General features: G+C 38.2%; 1 protein-coding gene across 2 annotated transcripts in view; it reads right to left on the reverse strand.

The window, feature by feature from the left end:
- CNTNAP5 (contactin associated protein family member 5) overlaps positions 1-22406 on the reverse strand; it is an 891734-nt gene that overhangs the window by 684582 nt on the left and 184746 nt on the right. For both annotated transcript variants that reach the window (XM_010342190.3, XM_074399829.1), the window contains exon 2: positions 15962-16066. In XM_010342190.3, coding sequence (XP_010340492.1) covers positions 15962-16066 — 105 coding nt within the window. The remainder of the gene's footprint in view (positions 1-15961; positions 16067-22406) is intronic.

A 22406-nucleotide genomic window follows, 5' to 3' on the forward strand; every position in this document is an offset into this window, starting at 1 on the left:
TTTCAAAAAAAGAGAATACATTTAGTCTAAGATCAGTTGGAGCTAAAAGTGATACACACGCATCGCATTTTCAAACCTAATCTTTTGTTGTTGTTGTTTTTTAACATGGAGTCTTGCTCTTGTGGCCTGGCCTGGAGTACAGTGATGCAATTTTGACTCACTGCAACCTCCACCTCCTGGGTTCAAGGGATTCATCTGCCTCAGCCTCCTGAGTAGCCAGGACAGCAGGCACCCACCACCATGCCCAGCTAATTTTTGTTTTTTTAATAGAGACAGGGTTTCGCCACGTTGGCTAAGCTGGTCTTGAACTACTGACCTCAGGTGATCCACCTGCTTTAGCCTCTCAAAGTGCTGGGATTACAGGTGTGAACCACTGCGCCTGGCCACACCTAATTTGTTTTAAACACACAGTCTGGACATTTTCTTTAAAGCCTAAAATAAACCCTATAGGAAATAAGTTTCCCAGGCAGGTACTTCTGTCTTCCAGAATACCCTATGAAACTACAGGCACATTCCCACCAATTTACTGTGAGGTTAGCTTGAATCACTAGCTGCATCTTTAATTATTAAACAGTTGGTGCCCCTGTGAGCAAAAGTTCTAGATTTTTTTAGGGACACAGCTACCTGCTAATGATAATGAATAACAGAAAGAGGCTCTCCCATAAATATTGAACATTATGCAGTATGTGTAACAGCAATAACAGCATTCACAGACATGCTCGTAGGGCTCAGAAGGGCCTCCTGCTTCTCCTTGTAAAACAGAATCTCCCATGTGTAATAAGACTTGTGGCTGGGCAAGGATCTTTGAGGTGGGAAGCTGTTGGCAAGAACCGTGGCATAATCTTTCTGCCCTGGGCAGGTTCAGGAGGGCCTAGCTGTTGCAGCATGGTCCAGGCCAGGCCTCCTGAACTTCCATTTCCACATTAATGTAGGGACTAAGGAATTAACCAGGTAAAAGTAAAGTGGGAACTCACATCTGTAATCCCAGCACTTTGGGAGGCCAAGGTGGGCAGATCACCTGACATCAGGAATTCAAGACCAGCGTGGCCAAGATGGTGAAATCCCATCTCTACTAAAAATACAAAAATTAGCCGGACCTGGTGGGGCATGCCTGTAATTCTAGCTACTCAGGAGGCTGAGGCAGGAGAATCCCTTCAACCTGGGAAGCAGAGATTTCAGTCTGGGCAACAGAGCAGGACTCCGTCACAAAATAAATAAAGTTGAAACTCGCCAAAACACCATGTGAAATGCAGAAAAGATAGAAACCTGTAAGAAAACCTGGAGTGACCCTCATTAAGACCCGTCTGAAGAAAACAACAAAGGAGTTTTTAAGATGAGGTTCATGTAACAGAAGGGTGAGTCTGAATAAGAATCACACGTGGTTATGATAGATGATGGCTGCCTAAAGAGTAATGTCTGAAGAGAGTGGTTCTGTGTATGACTTAGTTTGGGTTTCCTGGAATTCAGTTATGAAACAAGGATTTGAATGCAAGTAGCTCATTTGGGAAGTGATCCCAGGAATATGAATGAGACAGAGCAGAAAGGAAAGCCAATTGATGGGGCATCGTCAGGCTACCGTGCCTGTGAGTGAGCTTCATCCTACTGGGATAGGAGGTACCTTAGTGTTTTCTCATTTGAGTGGGAGGGAGTTGGGGTTTTTCTGTGCCAACTTGGTCAGGTATTAATTGAGGGCTTCTGGAGAGCAGGATGGCATCTAAATCACGGAGAGAAACACCAACAGGAGAAGATGTCGTTACTAGGACTGAAAAGGGTCTTGTTGAGGATGTTTTCGAGTTTCTATCCAGATCCTCTCTAGCAGGGGAACTCATCCCCCAGCTCTGGGTGCTGGATGACAACTAGACCTATCCCTTTTCTAGAGATTAGTCCTTGGCCAAAGAGAAGCCTTCTTGCCTAGGAACTGTCACTGCCCCTGTCCCCAACTCAGCCAGTATCAGACCGATACGAAGTTCAAAAGATCAGTCCCAGTGTTTCAAGGCATGGCAGAATTTTTAGCATAGTCTGAGGTCTAGAACTTCTCTGTGGCATCTGAAGGAACCATGACTTCAGCGGAGACCACACCCTTGCTAGCTTTCCCCCTGCCTTATCCTGCTTCCCTCATGCCCTGTCTCCAGAGAACATTGCCCCAATAATCACTTCAACAAGAAGTCCCATCTCTTTCAGCTTCCAAGATGCTGGCTTTTGACTGAAATGTTGAAGTCTGGGGGATATGGGTACCAACAGCCTCTGAGACAGTGTGTGTACCTGCCTTCACGCTGGTGTGTCTGTCAGTGTCTGTAGTAAGAAAGCTGTGTTATTGTTTTGAAAGATGCTTATAACTCAGACAGTTTTGCTGATATCCTCCAATAAATATCTTCCCTTTGGAAAAATGGAGTAATCCATTTCCTGATGGAGCAGGAAAGGAGGTCTGTCTGCCTGTTTCATAGTTCAGAAGTTATAAAGGAAGTGAGGGGGTTTGGCCAGAGGTCAGTCTGGGCTGGGAAGATATGGAGATCAGTCCCAAGATAGATATTCCAGATTCATGACCCTACAGACCAAGGGCTGATTCACGTGTGCATAAAAACACCCAGGCGTTTTAAGAAAAACTCAGATGGGAGGTCACATATATAAAACTTAATGGTTTTAAAAGTAATTGTTCAATATGGCAGTGATACTTAGATTTAAATTTCATTTAAAATAAACTAAAAATTAGTTGTCTTAGTCACAGCAGCCACATTTAAATGCTCAGTAGCCATGTGTTGCTAGTAGCTACCTTGCATAGCACAGTTACACACATTTCCATCCTTGAAGAATTTTCTATTGGCCACTGCTGCTGTAAAATTTATAAAATGAATAGAAGCTCAGTTCCATGTTAACTTGGCAAATCAATACACTCTGACTCTACCCATCTGCTGCTCAGGCCTAAGAGACTGTTAGTGGATTCTAGTGGATTACGTATTCCTGATTTCATATATATATAGCTCTAGACATGAGTAAAGCAGTGTAAAAAATTCAGCAGCAAGGTAAAACAGTGTTCCTGTTTTTAGGCATATAGAGAAAAGTTACCCTCCCAAGATAATCAAAGGAAAAGGGAGAATTGGAATTGAAAGTCATTCAAAACTGCAGATCTGATATTGATGACATTACCACTTATTATTATCATTATTTTGTCATGAGCAACATACTTAGGCACAGTTGAGCATATGACATTTAACTTAAATTATTGGAACAATTTTCTTTTGAAAGACAGTATATCTGGTTGAATTCTGGTGTTTTGAGTTTTAAATGTCACTTTCTACCTTGTGACTTTGGACAGGTAATTTCCGTACTTCTATAAAAATAGTATGGTTAGTGTCATCATACAAAGGATAAAATAGTATACGTCCACTCACAGGTATCACAACTATGGACACAAAATGATTAAATATGAGTGTGTTGAATTGTATTACTCTGAAAGAGAGGGAGAAAAAGGAAAAAGAGAGAAAGGAGAGAGAGAAGAGAGAGCGAGAGGAGAGAGAGAGAGAAAGAGATAGAATGAATATTTGCAGACATGGTTGATTACTCTCTTACTTCATATCTGATGATTAATCTAAATTAGTGATGGTAAATCTGTTCTCTTTGACTATGACTGTTGCAGGACAGGGCGGATGACTAAATTATGGCTGCTGATGAAACAGGAAAGGGCAATCCTGGGTCTTAGGTCCTTGAAGAGTTTCAGTGCTGTTAAGAAGTGGTTCCCAAACTTGTCAGCCTCAGACTCAAAGGAACTTGGGGAAACATAGATTTCTACTGCCAGAGTTTCTAATTTAGTAGGTTGGTGTGAGTCTAGATAATCTACATTTCTATCAAGTTCCCGGAAGATGTTCATTATGCTGCTGTTCCAGGGCTCACAATCTGATAGCTTATAAAACAAGCCACAGGAGGTCATGGTCTCATTGATTCCCAGAATGTTGTGAGTCTGGCTGAGATACTGGGGAAGCTTATCAGTTCCAGAACAATATTGCCACTGAGGATGGCATTGTTGAATTAAATCTGCGAGTCCTGGAGAATGCCCTTTTTTAGATTTTTTCCTTTTGTTTTAATAATTATTTTTTAGCTTTAATCCCTTTGTAACATAAAAAAAAAGATACAAAAAATATCACAAAATTAATGTTTAGCTTAATAAACTATCACAGGGTACAGATTCTTCTAACCACCCTGTTCCAGAAATAGAAATATGAATGCCTTTCAATCTTTATGTGACTAATCTAAATAACTGAATATTTTTCAACCAGTGCGAGTTAGATTTTCTGTTATTTACATGCAGGAGTACACTAATAAATATACCCCAGAATGCTTTCTGAATACTGTGGATATTTTTGTAGAAAAGAGTCACTAGAAACCAGTCCTTAGCAAAACAAATGATAAACATTATTTGATAAAATCTGGATTTTTAATGAAACATATTCATTGGTTAAAAAATTAGGCCAGGCCGAGCTCCATGACTCACTCCTATAATCCCAGCACTTTGGGAGGCTAAGGTGGGCAGATCATGAGGTCAAGATATTGAGGCCATCCTGGCTGACATGGTGAAACCTTATCTCTACTAAAAATACACAGATAAGCCGATCGTGGTGGCATGCACCTGTAGTCCCAGCTACTCAGGAGACTGAGGCAGGGGAATCACTTGAACTCAGGAGGCAGAGGTTGCAGCGAGCTCAGATCAAGCCACTGCACTCCAGCCTGGTGACAGAGGAAGACTCCGTGTCAAAAAAAAAAAAGGAAAAAAAGAGAAAATTAAAGTCTAGACATGATCAACCAATTGCATAGATGAATATAACTGAAATAAGCAAAGAGTGAGATACTCAAAAGGAGAAATGAGGAGGAGATCACCATAAAAGGGGTCCTCAAGTTGCAAATCTAAAGAAAGATGAACCAAAGGATTATATCAATTACAATTTTCTGGTTCATTGGTATTAGTTATGTTACCATTTTCACTTCACATGGTGAGTCCAGTAAGCCTTAACTCATCTTTTTAAGGACATTTCCACGATGTTTAAGTGAAAGACTTCTAGAGGGGTAAACATATCCAGGAAACTCCTAACTATTCCTGGCTTGCCAAAGGAAAAACACGTACCATACAATATTCTGTTTAAACATATTTTATTTCCTCCTAAATGTGGCACACACTGAAAACATTGTAAATTGCTGTTGTAAACTGCCAATTACTGGGCAAATATAAGTCACTAATAATCATGCTCTTAATTCTATTATTATATTTTTGTTACAAGGCTTTAAGTTAAATTCAATGAACTCATAAAAAAGAAGCTCTTGTCTCTTTGCAAAGTGCTAAGAAACATCAAAGTGGTAGTTCACTGCATTTCATGGAGTGCTACTTAGATGTCATCTTAACCTGGCCCTTCAAAGGAAGTGAATTGCAATCGGAAAATAATAATAATAACAATAATAAGTGAAGGATGAAGTACATAGATTTCTCTTCTTTCTTGGCACTCTTTTTGTGCCAGTTGGTGATGTCTAAATCTTTAAAGTATCAGCAAGTAAAAAGTGTTCTACAAACCCCTACCTTCTCCTCCTCCTTGTCATTTGGTTCTGCAATTAGCCAGCCTGAATAGAGGGCTATCATATTAGATTTGTCTCCATCTGAGACAGGGTCCCAAGGCTCCTATTAAATAGCAGAAGGTTTCTGTTCTGTATCTTTCAATGATCTATGGCTGTCCTAGTAAAAGAAGAGGCCTGGGGCGCTGTTTAAATATCCAGGTCAAGGTTAGTTTTTCCCTCAGGCATATCAGGCCACGGTTTGATTTTAGGGGCAAAAGGCAAGATATATAGATTTCTCTTTCTTCCTTGATGTCTAAAAAAATCTATTCTTTGTAGTTAAAATGCTGAGAACCCTAAGGGAATACCAAAATTACCTGAAAGCTAATTATGTCAAGAGCACCTTTATTCATACTAAGATCTCCCATCAACATGAATAAAGATATTGATTAATGTGATGTAGACAAACCTAGATTCAAATTCAAGCATGACCAAAATTAGCTGTGTAGTTTTGGGCCACTGACTTAACCTCTCTGACTCTGTTTCCCCATCTTAAAAAATAAGAAATATACCAGAGTACTAAAGTGATGATAGGAATGAAGAACCAAAGCTTTTGACCCAGTTCCTTCTTTGTAATATCTTAGCCAATTTTGATTTCTTTCTACCCTCTCTTACCCCTAAGATCTAGAAATGTCATAGAGGTGAGAACTGAAAGAACAAAGGTTTAGCGATACTCTAGAATACTGCATCTCATATTTCAGTTTGCAGATGCATGAGCTGTAAAAGAAAGGGTTCTGATCCGGGAGTTCTGGGTAGAAGCCAAGATTCTGCATTTATAACAGGCTTCTGGTGGATGTCCCAGGTTCTACACACCATACACAATTCAAGTGGGGAGTGAGAGTGTCATGCACCAGAGGAAAGCATAGACCTGGGTGCCTAGCACGCCTGGGGCAGCTGGGACAGGACACAGGAAAGGAAAGGCACTGAAAAGAGAAAAGGGTGTTTCACAGGGAGAGAGGGTATCCAGTGACGAATTTCTGCATAGCCTACTGTCTTTTGAAACAGATTAGAGGCCGGGCATGGTGGCTCATATCCGTAATCCCAGCACTTTGGGAGGCCAAAGCTGGCGGTTCACCTAAGGTCAAGAGTTCTAGACCAGCCTGACCAATATGGTGAAATGCTGTCTCTACTAAACATTTGAAAGTTAGCCAGGCATAGTGACATGTCCCTGTAGTCCCAGCTACTCGGGAGGCTGAGACAGGAGAGTTGCTTGAACCCAGGTGGTGGAGGTTGCAGTGAGCCAAGATCGTGCCATTTCACCCCACCTGGGTGACAGACTCTGTTTCAGATATATGTGTATATATATATATGTACATACACACACACACACACACACACATACACATATATAATAAAACAGATTAGATTAAATCTATATTCCGTGGGGCTTAACAAATCCAGATAGAAGACTAGTGGAGAGCGGACGTTGTAGTGCTGCTTGTGAAATTGGATTCCCAGGATTTTCACCTCGAAATCTGGAACAAGTCCCTAGACAGCTGATAGGCTATTTGTACAAATAAACCCTGACTTCTGCTTGCTTCCAGCCTTCATCTCTTCATGGATGGCCTCATAACATCAAGATGAAAACCAACTTCAGAAGACCTTTAGGGTCCTTACTTAGCATTTTGTAACCAGTGCTGCCCAAGGGGGTGGTGTGGAGGGGTGGTAAGTGTGCATGGAATCTTTTCCAAAGGGAGAGGTAAGGATTTAAAATCTTTTTATCCATCCATGAGCCCAGGAAGCTGAAAATGTCTTGACAGAAGAAATCATATTCTCCATGGCAACAAAATTGTTATGCTAGAAACACACAATCTCAACTTACACAGGCAAGCATCTCAAAAAATATATTGAATGAGGAAGATAGATTAAAATTTCAAGGAACAAATTATAAACATAATTGTTTGCAAACTCTATTTGGAAAAAAACAACCATGGGATAGAAAAATACAAACCTCTTCTCTCATGGGACCAAAGACGTCTATTTCTATTTTCCTTTTAATCATCTAAAGTAACTTAAATCCTTCCCCTCATTTTCAAGAAGGCTTAACCCACAACTCCGTGGCTTCGTGCTATACCACCAGCCCCTGTACTTCCTGCTGACAGTAAGTGCTTCTCCGAAGCCCAGCTGACTCTAATGCCCAGATCAAAAGCTTTCTTGCCACAAAACAAATCACATTTGACAAAGACTGATCCTTCCTAAGCCACAATTATATAGATTGACTTGGCAACCTAAGTTAATGGTGATCTGACCTCCAGCTTAATGTATTTTGTCGTGTTTTTTTTTTTGTTTGTTTTGTTTTTTTTTTTTTTTGTTTTTTTTTTTTTTTCCAAAAGTAATTAGTTCCCTATCTTGCTTTTCATTCTTTTTGTGTGTGATGAGATGAAGGCTGAAGTGTGTGTAAAAGTGAGAGAACAAAAATTCTATTTGGCAAATCCCTTCTATTGATGAAATAGCAGAATGGAGACTATTACAGTTGGGTCTTAACTATTAATCCCCTCATCCTGTGTTGAATTGCCCAAACCTTTACTGGCATAGCAATCCTTACAGGCCAACGGCTGTTTCCAAAGGTGTGTTTTCTTTTAGAAAAATTAGTTTTTCTTTGATGGAACTTATTAAACTTGGTTTACTTAGGGTTGGGGGAGTTCATCAGATAACATTTACCCAGCACATTTTTTCTTTAGTCTTTCTTTTAATGTTTGAGTTCATCTCTTCTCCTGCCATGGAAACTGATCAGCTGTGCCCACTTTCTTACAGGGTATAGGGCAGACATGTGTCCACCTGAGATCTGAGCACATGTGAGAGTGAAGTGTTCCCTAATCATTTATGTTTAATGTTTGCCAAGGTTTCATATAATTATCAAGGGACTCAGCAATTTTCAATGGTGCCCAAAACCTTGCAGGGGAGTTCATCGGTGTGAAATAATTCAGCAGTGATGAGGTACGAGGATATTATTGAGTATAATCTAACCTTTTGAGGGGGATTTGATACTGTGAAAGTCATGGGTTTTATAATTTAAATTTCATCTCGAGTGGGATACTCAGTTGGATACCAGGATGTTCCTTGACAAGAGTGCTGGAAGGCTGAATGGTGTTGAGTAGAAGAAATTCACTAATTACTGTGATAAATGAAGGAATGAATAAATGAATGTTAAGGAAAAACTATCTAAAACTTGGAAATCATAAGAAAATATAGTATGACCTTTCAACATCATCCTGGAACAATTTTAAACAAATTCATTTAATGATTATTTAGTTCCCTGGAAAAATGTACCTGCCATTTGGTTGGGCTAGTTCCTGGTTGGTTAGAGCTTAGATATCTTGAAGTTGTCACATGCTAACTCATAAATGTGTGTCCAATAGAGAAGATATAATCCCCAAATTTTATAAACCTGTAAGACATTGTGATGGTTAGTATTAGATGTCAAGTTGACTGGGTTAAGGGATATCCAGACAGCTGATGGAGTGTTATTTTTGGTTATATCTGTGAAGGTGTTTATGGAAAACATTGACATTTGAATCACTGGATTCACCCTCACCAATGTGAGCAGGCACTATCCAACCTATTGAGGGACCAGATAGAACAAAAAGGCAGAGGAAAGGTGAATTTTCTTTCTCTTTCCTGGGGCTGGAATATTTATCTTCTTTTGCTCCTGGACATCAGACCTCCAGGTTCTTGTGTCCTTAAGCTCTGGGACTGATTCCAGTGGTCCCTAATTTCTCAGGACTTGGGCCTCAGAATGAGGGTCACACCATTGGTTTCCCCATTTCTGAGATCTTTGGACTCAGACTGAATTGCACCACCAGATTTCCTCTTCTCCAGCTTACAAACAGCGTGTCATAAGACTTCTTGGCCTCCATAATCATGCAAGCCCCTTTCCATAATAAATATTTTCATATACGTGTATGTCTCCCATTGGTTCTTTTTCTCTAGAGAATCTTGACTACCACATACATTAACTAGTTTTGTATCTACCTAGCAATTTTATTCCAATATTATTTTCTTCCACCTTCCCCCACCCTCACCAAATATCTCTGAATACGCAGTTCCCAAAAATAAATACTCTTTGAATTAGCTTTACCATGTTACTGGTTCCAGCCTTAATGGGTTAAACATACACACACACACACACACACACACACACACACACACACACACACACGATGTGCTGACTTTATATTTGTATGAGAGCTATGAGTTTATATTTGTATGAGAGCTATGAGTTTATATTAGTATGAGAGCTATGTTTTTAACTTATCGAAGATTATACTTTGACAAGTATATGTCGCTCACCTATTTTAAACGATTCCCTGAGGATTAAAATAGTGCATATATATCCTAGTACCTACTCTTTGAGAGTTTAAATGCAATTCTGAATACATGTTTGTTTTTCTGAGTGTGTGAGGGAGACTGTGTACATAAAATCTGGCATTTGAATATTTAGAAGGAGCAGGGATTTTGTGTTGAGTGGTAGAGCTGAATGAGGCAGATTCACCATACTCCTTCGGAAGAGAGAATAGATGAGGATAAATAGAGCAGGCCACTGTGACTTTATCTATTAGCAAATCTGTTAGGGAGGAGAACATGCTGGAAGTTGAAGCATTGAGGCAGAATATGACAGCATATGGCCCAATGTATCAGAAGAGAAAGAGTGGAGTAATACCTAGCACACTCAGTGATTGATCATTGCTTTCTAAAGTAAATAATTCTTTTTTTGGATCTGACGCTGCTATAGCTTGAATGTTTGTCCCCTGTGAAACTCATGTTGAAACTTAATCCCCAATGTGGCAGTATTGAGAGGTGGGGCTCTTCAGAGGTGATTGATTAGCTCATGAGTATTCTGACCTCATAAAAAGATTAATCCATACACCAGTTAATGGATTAATGATTTAATGGATTAATAGGTTGTCATGGGAGTGAGGCTGGTGGCTTTATAAGAGGAAGAAGAGGGACCTGAGCTAGCATGCTAGAGCACTCAGCCGCCTTGCTATGTGATACCCTGGGCTGTCTCGTGACTCTGCAGAGTCCCCACAAGCAAGAGGACACTGACTAAATGTGGCCCCCTTGACCTTGGAATTCTCAGCCTCTATCACTATAAGAAACACATTTATTTTCTTTACAAATTATCCAGTTTTATATATTCTTATATAAGAAACTGAAATGGGCTAAAATATCTAAAACACAGACAACAAAGACAAAAATGAACAAGTGGGACTATATCAAGCTAAAAACCTTCCGTACCAAAAAGGAAAAGGATTAAAAAAAATTAAAAGGCAATCTATAAAACTGAAGAAAATATTTGCAAACCAAATATCTTATAAGGGGTTAGTATCCAAGCATTTAAAGAACACATACAACTCAGTAGCAAAACCCCCAAATAACCCAATTTAAAAAAGGGCAAATGACTGAATTGTCATTTTTCCAAAGAGGACATACAAATGGCCATCAGGCACACAGAAGGATGCTCAACACCAAATAATCATCGGGAAAATAGAAATCAAAACCACAATGAGGTGTCAACCCACACCCATTAAGATGGTTATTATAAAGAAGAAGGAGGTAAGTTTTGGTGAGGAAGTGGAGAGAACAGAACACTTCTACACTGTTGGAATGTAAATTAGTATAGTTATTACCAAAAACAGTATGGAGATTTCTAAAACAGTAAAATGAAACTACCATAAAATTCAGCAATACCACTGCTTACTATATAACTGAAGGAATGGAAACCAATATCTGAAAGAGATATCTGCAATCCAGTGTTCATTGCAGCATTAGTCATAGCAGCCAAAATATGAAAGTGACCTAGGCGTTTCTTGATTAATAAAGGAATAAAGCATTATGGCATATATACAGTAGAATATTATTCAGCCATAAAAAAAGAAATCCTGCCACTTCCAACATCACAGATGTAAGCCTAGTGGGCATTGTACTATGATCCAGGCACAGAGAGACAAATGCTGCATTATCTCACTTTCATGAGTAATCTGAAAAACGAACTCAGAAAAGCAGGGAGTGGAACAGCGGTTGACAGGCACTGAGGTGTGAGGAAAATGAAGAGATGTTGGCCAACGTACGAACTTGCACTTGTGAAATAAATACATTCTCTGGATATAATTGTACAGCGTGGCGACTATAGTTAATAACACTCAATTGTATGCTTCACATTTGCTAAGAGTAGATCTTGTGTTCTCGAAGGATAACTGCATGAGGTGGCGGATGTGTTAACTAATCTGATTGTGTTAATCATTTCGAAATGCATACATATATCAAATCATCACTTTGTATACAGTAAACGTGTACAGTTTCATTTGCCAATTATGCCTCAATTACATAGGAGGGATGGAAGTAAGTGAACTAATAAAAATGACACACAGCTTTCCCTGTCTAAAACGCTGAAGTTATTCTGGCTTTCTGGGCAGAGGACACTGTTGTCGTGCTGTGGCCAACAGCATGGCCATGGGATTCAGATCTCTTGGGTGAAAGCCTGAGATGGCCATTGCTTTCCTCTCCATATCACCTATGAATCAGAGATCACAATGACATCTACATAAGGGCAGTTGTAAGTAGTATTGGTGTACCTTAAGAGCTAGGAACAGTGAGGGCTCATGGGAAGTGCTCAATATAGTGGTCTTATAATTTTTAGTTGTGTGCTGCCAGGCCTCAGCTTATAATGGGGAGAAGGGGGTGTTGTTCTTAGGCACACGATCTCACCATCCAGAGAGATGCTCCTTTATATCTGCACCTATATCTGACAGCATCCAAGATTTCAAACCATGTGGTACAATTTACTCTTTTGGAAATTTTCATGTAGTGCAATTTGCTCTTTTGGATATGTTTCGTGTCTTTGTAAAACAACAGAGAAGTTTTAAAGGAAGACACATTAAAAAGGAGTGTTCATTGAGACAGTGTTATAATTGCTTCTAAGCCATGTCCATGGACAGACAGGACATAAGTTTGATCTTAAAAGGAAGAAAATAAATCAGTACTTTATACTGATATTTCCAACATAAATAATTATAAGTTTTCTTCTTAACTTTCTATATTTTATGTTTATCTATCCACTCATGAAACAAAATATTTTCTTAATAAATGACTTTCAAGTTTTACCTTAATATGTTTGTATGGCACATACATATACATTTGTATATCATAGTGTATGCATGTATATGTTACTATATTCACCTATATACACAAATACATTAATCCTACTACATATGAATATATTTATATAACCAACCCTGTATATATCCACCTCTTCGTATATGAGAGACACTGACTATATATATTCAACTATATATTTGCGTATTATACATTTTATATATTGTATACACATATGTATCACATAATGTGTTTATTATAGTATACACATATATCTGGACATAGTTAACAGAATAATTATATCACTATTATTATCATTAATGACAAATGTTAGCTGTTGATCAGTATCACAGTTTGTAATTGTATGGTAATGGTATTATCCATGTCAACTCTTCATGAATACTGTTCGCGCCTATTTCTGCCAACTATGTGTAAAGGATCTATATCAATGCCTCACTTCCACTAGATACTCAATAATTATTAAATGAATGATTTTTTTACTCATGAATTCCTCCAATGTAGAAATTTGCAACTCTTGTTTCATTTTAGAATCACCTGGAAAGCTTTTGTTTATTCACTTTATCAATACCCTCGCTTGAGTCCCATCCAAGACAATTAATTCAGAATACAGGAAAAATGGGCTCAGGCAGTGCTCCTTGTAAAGCTCTCCAGGTGATTCAAAGGCACAGCCCTGGGAGGAGAACCATTGATCTCATATCTCCCTGAGCCAGCCTTTAACTCTTGCTGAGGGCGGTGGTTGGGCCTCTGTGAGTAAAGGAGAGGCTGTCCCCTTGGGCATCTTGGAATATACACTGGAGGATGAGTTCTAGGCCAGTGCATCCCAACTGTATAACTGTGTCTTCTGCTTGGCCTTCCTGATTTAGACTTTTGTTGGGAAATGGAAAAGTGTATCTCTCTGTACATTCGTGCTAGCCTTGGGTTCAGGCCCTCAGATTCCCCACTGAGCAGAACCATTATAGTAAGTTGGAGCAGAGACACTTGTACTCAGTTAATATCTGTCTGTCAGAAAGAGAGCTTGCCTGTGATCAGATCCACAACTTCTCCCAGAAACTGTCCAGGAGCTATTAGGCAGAAAAGGCTTTCTACTGCCACACAATCTGGGTGGGATTGAGACAAATCCTTTCTCTGGAAGCTCTGTTGGAAACTGTTAAATTCTGCCGACTTGCGTTTCTTCCTGAAATGGAAAGTGGGCTTCCTGATTCAGTTTAATTCTCTACCCTGCTGTGATAAAGATATTTTGGATATGCAAGTCTGGTCTTCATCTGCACATAATGTTGCAAGGCAGACATTCCTGGGCCATTTTGCAGATACAAATCTGAGGTCAGAAGGCATAAGTGGCTTTCATACAGTCAGAGGGTTTTTCAGTGGAATAGCCAGCATTTGAACTGTGGTCGATTGATCAGTTTTCCAGTTTCTTTTCTCGCCACTACATCCCTTTTCAATCTGTACTAGCGAAGCGATTTGTTAACAGGATAAATATAAACATGGACTTTGAATTCAGATAACAGGCTGGAATTCAAGCATTTCCCCTTTCTAACTTTGCTGTCTTGGGAAACTGATGCAACTAACTTCTCTGAGCTTCAGGAACTTGACCTGAAGGTAAAAGATAACAATGCTCACAAAAGCTTTGTCAGGACTAAATGTCATCATAAAACGAAAATGCTTAACCACATTTTTGGCATAGAATATTCAGAAAAGGCCATTCATACAAAAGTTTAATTGAAATGTTCCTGTTGAATCTTTCATTGTTCATTTTTACTCTTTAGAATATTATTCTTAAGCAGCTTTCTCAGCAAAATAGTGGCACTTGCTAAATTTTAAATTACGAATCCCAATTTAATAGAAAACCGGTGAAATGAGGTCCAATACAACCAACCAACAAACATACAAACAAAAACTATTAATTAATCTCACTAACAATGGAGATTAAAATTATAAATTAAAGTACGAACAAATTAAATTTTTTAGAGTGTGAAAAAAAAATCTCATGACAACCAATTAGACTTATTCCAGAATGCAAAGATGATTCAATGTTGCAAAAACTTACTAATGTAACCTATTTAAGATATCAATAGAAAATACAGTCAAGGATGGGCGCAGTGGCTCAAGCCTGTAATCCCAGCACTTTGGGAGGCCGTGGCGGGTGGATCATGAGGTCAAGAGATCGAGACCATCCTGGTCAACATAGTGAAACCTTGTCTCTACTAAAAATACAAAAAATTAGCTGGGCATGGTGGTGCTTGCCTGTAATCCCAGCTACTCAGGAGGCTGAGGCAGGAGAATTGCCTGAACCCAGGAAGCGGAGGTTGCGGGGAGCCGAGATCGCACCATTGCACTCCAGCCTGGGTAACAAGAGCGAAACTCCGTCTCAAAAAAAAGAAAAAAGAAAAAGAAAAGAAAAAGAAAATACAGTCAAAAGTAAATAATATAAACTCTAATAAATCAGTAGATTTTTCAATTGTGAATGTGTTTTTACTGACCTAAAAAGAGTTTACAATATTCAGTAGCTATTAAAATATTATCAGATATCTAAAAAGTTCTTATAAATTAAAATAATTCAAATCTCTTTTTCAATATTTGTCTATCTATGTATTTATGGATATAAAAATCAGCATCCAAATCAGATTAAAACATATCTGTCTAGATATCCAACACCATATTTGTTAACAACATTTCATGTGAGACGTTAGTTAAGGGTCTGCTCTTACTTGACACAGATTTTAAAGATAGACACTACACACTTAATCACAGTTATTTCTAGCTGGTAGAATAACAGGTCATTTATATTTTCTTACTTTTAATTAAGTTTTTTTTTGTATTTTAAAAATCAGTCGTATTAATTTTCAAGTGAAATTGAATTTATTGAAAGAAAAATTTAATAAAAATAAATATTTTATTATAAAATATGTTTTGATATCTATTTATGTTAGATGTGGAAATATCTTGCTCTGTACAAGGTATGTAAAATATAATATAAAGCAAATGCTTCTTATAAAGTAATTTTTATAAAGGCCTCTTGTCATCATCAAAAAAAAGATACTGTGGTTTGAGAGAACACAAGTCAGCATACTTTGAATGAGTATTATGCTGTGGAGGTTTGCTTACATTAGATTTTCATCTCTCTCTTCCTAAATCTTTTCCTGAAGACTGCTATTGGACATGATTTCAGTATTTGCGAGTGCTCACTTTCTTCCATCTACCTATTGTGTAGTTATTTAGTGCTTGGCATTAGGATTTCGGTCATCCTACTTACCAACTCTCCAGTTGAGTTGAGCTGGGCTGTGAATGCCAGTGAGGTCTGAGGAACTGGAAAAAGCCATTGGAGAGAGCAGGGATGCTAGTGGGTCATCACAGTTGTCTAAAAGATAGGAGGAGAGAGGGAGAGAAACCAGATTCTGTTAGTAAGAAATATTCCATGAGAAGAAAGGTTGAGAAATTACCGGCCATCATTTATTAACCACCTGCTCTGAACAAGGTCAGGTACTTCCTGTTTCCATGTGTTACTGCATCTGCTCCTAACAGTAGCCCTGAAAGACAGGTCCAGTTTTCTTTCACAGATGGAGAAAATTAAGTTCAAAGATGTCAAGTAGATTGTCCAAGGTCTCAGTGCTAGAAAATAGTGTAGCCAGAATCCTCACTCAGATTTGACTCAAAAACCCAACTACCTAAACCCAACTATCTGTATTTCTTTAGTAAACCATTTAATCAAAGTCTCAGATTATTGCTATTGAGATTATTCTTTAAGAAGAGAGATGACTAAAAGGGGAAAAATTGTTCGACTACTCTCCCATCTTTAGTTCCTAAGGGCTCCCATGATAATTGTGTCTAGAGGAGTAGGATAATTTAAAATTTCTTACTCCCAGTTGTGTGAAAGTCTTTAGAAAACAGTTTACTTATTTTAAGACCGTATATCTATTCCATGAAGCAGTAATGAATAGTCATACATCTTGTATATCATGAATCAGATATTCACTTCAACAGCTATCCTTCCAACTTTTCCTAAATATGGTAAGTATTCTTTCTAAGGCTTCTTCGATGATGTCTATATGTGGGACAGGGTTGGGCCATGAGCAAAGATGCTTGTCTTGACAAGGGAGATATACCCCACCCAGGTTGACACTGATGGCCTGAATGGAGAGGAACTGCTCTTCACTTGTAGTATATTGTTGCCATAATTGGAATTTTTGTCATTCCTAAAACTCATGATAAGATTTAATGTCATGGTAACAATATTAAGAGGTGAGGCTTTTCAGAGATGATTAGGCCATGAGGGTTCCACTATCATTGGATTAAGTTTGCTGCCTTAACAAAAGAGCTTTCAGGATTGGGTTCTCTCTCTCATTCTCCTGCCTTCTGCCATGTGATGATGCAACAAGAGAGCTCTCACCAATGCCAGAACATCGATATACAGTTTCCCAGCCTTTAGAACGGTGAGCCAATAAATTTGTATCTCTTATAAATTGCTCAGTCTCAGGCATTCTGTAATAGCAACACAAAATGGTCTAAGACAGGTGTCCCCAAACTACGGCCCGTGGATCGCATGCGTCCCCCTGAGGCCATTTTTCCTGCCCCCCCACCGCACTTCAGGAAGGGGCACCTCTTTCATTGGTAGTCAGTGAGAGGAGCACAGTATGTGGCAGCCCTCCAACGGTCTGAGGGACAGTGAACTGGCCCCCTGTGTAAACAGTTTGGGGACACCTGGAAGACAATTGATCATCTAAAGTTTTTTTCTAATAATTCACTTATCTATTGTATTTTCCATTGGGTGGCACACACTTTGTGGGGCCCTAGCAATGAATTTGGTACATAACAAGCCTTTGAGAAAGGTTTGTCGAAAGAAAGGCATGGTGAGCTAATGGAATAAGAAAGGAAAGAATGGAAGGCAGGATGGATCAATCAATCAACCAATTAGTCAACATAATATTGCCAACATTCTTTTCCTATTTTTTGTCTTGTACACATTGAATTTTATAGGACATTGAAAAAATTTCATGACTTCATGAAATCTAGACATACGTCACTTAAAACAAATTTGAAATGTGTCTTTGTCTTTGAAGGTAAGCTTCATGGTGGTAAAGTGTCTCAGAAAAAATTGGTTTGACTTCTTTGTTTTTAAAGAGCACTTACATAGGATTATGCTTCTTTATTTAACAAATTCTTAGAGAACAGTATTTCAGCTAATTGCAGAAAAATTAATTAGAAACATAAGGATTAAATTATTATTCATTAAATGTGTTAAACAATCAACTGGCAAAGTTTATTTTGAGTTTTTCTCAAACACAAATGTTGAAAAATACTTTGAGGTATTTGACAAAGGCAAAACAGAGCCAGATCCTGACTGATGAAGAGTAACATAAAAATCGCAGATATGGTATCTTGGCAGTTATGGTCATTTGGTGAATAGATCAGTACCATTATTCCTCCAGCAGAACATGCGGGAGACAGAAGGTGCATACACACCTCAAAGCACTTGTTTAAAGACACACATTTGTTGCAATATTTATATATTAGAAGACAATATATAATAATAACTTATTAAATTTTAAACAATGTAAGGCAGATCTTGCACGTGCATATGCCTGTTTTGTCATCAAGAAACATCAGATGAATGCAGAAAAAAAGCGAGCCCCATAGAAACATACAAAGCACACACACACAAACACACACATATATAGCATCAACATGGTGTCTACATTCACAGGTGTATTCTAAGCCTCACCAATCCAGATGTGTAGGTATAACTTATTTCAGGTAACATTCTCTCCACCACTTAACAAGAATTCACAACTTTTCTGATACTCATTTGCATGGCAAATGGTAGCTCTTTTAAAGGTAAAGTATTATAGCTATCCTATATAGTACTTATATATTTATTAGACATTTAGCATGTATACAACTCTGCTTCTAATTTTATTAGATTTTTATAGTCTTTTATGTGTGACTGATGAAATTTTTTAGTATTATGCTCCTAACCCTACTTCTTCCCTAAATCTTTTCTTATAAAGTTTTTATTGTGCAATTAGCAATTCATTTTTACAAATGCATATATTGTGTTGCAGCAGAATTGACTGTACTCCTGTATATGTTTCAAGGTTTCAAGTTAACTCAATCATGCATTGCTCAAGAAACAACTCTGGAATTTACTCTCTTCTTTTCCTTTTTTTTTCTTTCTTTTCTTTTTTTTTTTTTTTAGTAATCTTCATGTAAAAATGTAAATTGTTAAAATGATCATGGAATAGTAGAAGTAACCTAATCATTTCAAATTATTTCAGTCCAACAGGCCATGAACAGTGGCTCACGCCTGCAATCCCAGCACTTTGGGAGGCCGAGGTGGGTGGATCACAAGGTCAGCAGTTTTGAGACAAGCCTGGCCAACATAGTGAACCCCATCTGTACTAAAAATACAAATATTAACTGGGTGTCGTGGTGGGCACCTGTAGTCTCAGTTACTTGGGAGGCTGAGGCAGCAGAATTGCTTGAATCTAGAGGCAGAGGTTGCAGTGAGCTGAGACTGCACCACTGCACTCCAGTCTGGGTGACAGAGCAAGCCTTGCTCTAAAAAAAAAAACAACAAAACAAAAAAACCTCTGTCTAAGCAATGTTATACAGTCTCATTTTGTGTGTATTCTCACAGAGACAATCAGATTCAGATAGGTTTGGGTAAAATGGAATCTAGACCTCAAGGAGCTCAGAGGCCATTGAGAATATAGATATGTAAACAAATAAATAAACTGATAAGGAAATTTAGGAGACTTTCACTGTGATCACACCAAGCCAGTAAAATTAGAAATGATCAGTCCAGACTCTCAGGCAAGTGGTATTTTTTGTTCTTCCGGACCTGTACAGCCCACTCCATTACAAGGTGCTGACCTCCAGGAGAACTAAAACTTCCAGAGCCCAGTAGCCTGTGGCAATAACTGCCATTCCCTGATCTCTGTTTTCTCCTGTGAAAGATGTCTACCTTGTATCTCAGTTTCTAGGAATAGTGGCTACATTTTGGAAATTAGTAAATCTATAAAAAGAAATCTATGCTAATGGAAAGATCCAAGGAAGATTTTTCAATGCTTTTTTTCCGTATATATCCTATGCATTTGAATAATGGCTTTTGGGAAACCTATCTTAACTTTTGATTTTCTGCCCCTAAAAGTAATAAGAATAGGAAAATCTCAAATCTAAAAGGAAGAATCTCCCTCCCCCATCTCTCAGAGCAGATAAATCTTTCTGTCTGTCACCCCTGTGGCACATGAACCACTTTGGCAACCTTGCCTATGTTGATAAAGAGCAAGTCCCTATGAAATTACCCTAGTAAATGGGAATTGAAGCCCATTTATGCCCAGTGTTCCATTATTGGAACACTAAACATGTGGGAGTTATCTGTTATCTACATCCTACTGCTCAAGGTCATCACCAAGGTCTGATTGCAAAAATTAAAAAAATTGCAACCTTAGGCACAAATGGGTTAAGTGTTTGATGATAGAACCATCCTAAATTCAAATATCTGTATTACTTTAAATATGTATCAGATTCTTAAAGTGGAGGAAGAATGATCTAGCATAAATGAGAACCATAAAACTTGTTTGTTTTGTTTTGCGATTCGGGATAGGCTGCAATAGTGGAAAGTATACTGAGTGTTAGATCTGAGAGATTCCCTATTCCTAGGTTTGTTTCTTCTCTTGATTGGCTGACTCCAGATAATACATTCAGGTGCAATAAACTTTATTTTCACTGTCTGCAAAATAAAGAGTCATTTTCACCACATTCATCCATAGAGTAATTTTAAAGATGAAATAAGAATAGATGGGAAAATGTCGCCTTTTAAGTACATTGCCCAGAATGAGGATGACAAGCAGTCTATGAATTGCATGGTAGTATCTGCTGCGATTGAGAACAACTATTTTAATGATTTTATTTCTGGGGTCTTTTTTCTCTGCCACAAAACTTGTCCAAGAATTGGTGTCATAGATAGCTCTTTCCAACTAAAGGTTTACAACTGACCAGATGAACAGGAGAATGTGAAGTGGAGGGGGCATAAAAAGGGTGAAGACACGTGTGTGCATAAAGATGACATTACACGACCATTCTCTCCTCTGTGGGTCTGCAGCCTTGCGGAGACTGGGTCAGCGTTACCCCAAACTCATGGCTGGGGAGCAAGGGAAAAAAAAAATGTGTGCCCAATGCTCCTGCAGCCTTCAATAAGCAAAGCTGTGGTATCCTTCTATTTCAGTCTCTACACACATCTCAGACTTCTAATGGTGTGTCCTCACAATGCTAAATCCATCACTCTCCCTCCAAAAGTATATCTGAATATTCATCGGTGTTTAATGTAGGAAAGAAGAAGGGGTGAAGAAACTGGTATCCGAAGAAAGTTGTTTGAAATTTAAGAAAAAAAAAAAATTGAGACTGAAAGACTTCTCTCATGCCCACTTCCAATGGGACACACAACTTGAGACAGATTGTATTGATTTCCCAGGAATCACTTTCCAAGAATGAACCAAATTTCACAGATGCATTGACCTAGTAGAATATTTTCAAAATGAGATCTTTGAAAGCCTTTTGTGAGTCTTTTCTCTAAAAGAGTTATAGGAAAACTTGATGCAATAAAAGGCTATTTTTAAAATGCAACCTCCTATTCATATATAGTTTCTGATTCCCCATTTTTCTTCAACAAATAACCTTGCTGTCATCTGTATTCTTTTTCTTTATAATACAAAGGCCACTACTAGCCCCGCTGATCCCCTAAGTGAAAATCTACTTCTGTGGGTGTAACCAAAAGCACCTTAGCTCTTTCCATCCAGTAGCTGTTTAAATACTCCCAGTCCTGTTTGCATATGACTTAGCTTTACATTCATAGATTAAGAGGATTTCTGAACCAAGAGGAACCTCTGAAATTATAAGATCCAAGCCCTTCACTTTACATATGAGGGTTTGAGGGGAGCTTAGGGAGATGACAGGGCTGCCTAAGACTATTCAGTTAACTATTTGACCAGCCAGGAGCAAAATTTAAGTTTCCTTACTCTTTGTAGATGACCACTAGGCCAGTTCTCTGCCTTTGCAGAAGGCAGGTAACCATTAGCAGTAGTAGTATTTATAACAACCGTTATAATGGATAGCCTCCTTTTTGCAACATGAAATACATTATTTTATTTCCTGGACAACAGAAAAACATTGATAAGGAGTAGTTTGTGACTTTCAGGAGAATTTAAATTTCTCTTTTTTTTTTTGTCTTTCTTCTTTCCATCTGCAATACTCTCCCCTAGCTAAACCCTATCCACTCAGGTGGACAAGTCAAACAGAAAAAGGGAAAAAGGAAAAAGATAAGAAGAGAAAAATTAAAGAAACATTTATTTCCTTGTTAATAATTGCGTGGACAAGCATTTTATTTGGTATTTCCAGTTCAAAGAAGTGGAGATAATATGCTCTTCAATATATGTATACAGTTGAATACTGAAGGTCTTCTCTCATATTAATTACAAGGTAAAGGCACAACAGAGAATTCTAAGTAAATATGGTATTTACACAGCTTTTGAGAAATTATCATTGACTCTTTAAAATGATTCCACGTCAAGTAACTTTTTGTTGCCAACATATATTTTTATTCATTATTAAAATACCAATAGAGTTACAGTTGGTACTGAAGTTAAACTGTGTGTATTCTCTTGATTACCACAGTAAATTGTCTGTATGTGGGGATTTGGAGC

Source organism: Saimiri boliviensis, chromosome 5, assembly GCF_048565385.1.
Source record: "Saimiri boliviensis isolate mSaiBol1 chromosome 5, mSaiBol1.pri, whole genome shotgun sequence".
NCBI classification, from domain to species: domain Eukaryota; kingdom Metazoa; phylum Chordata; class Mammalia; order Primates; family Cebidae; genus Saimiri; species Saimiri boliviensis.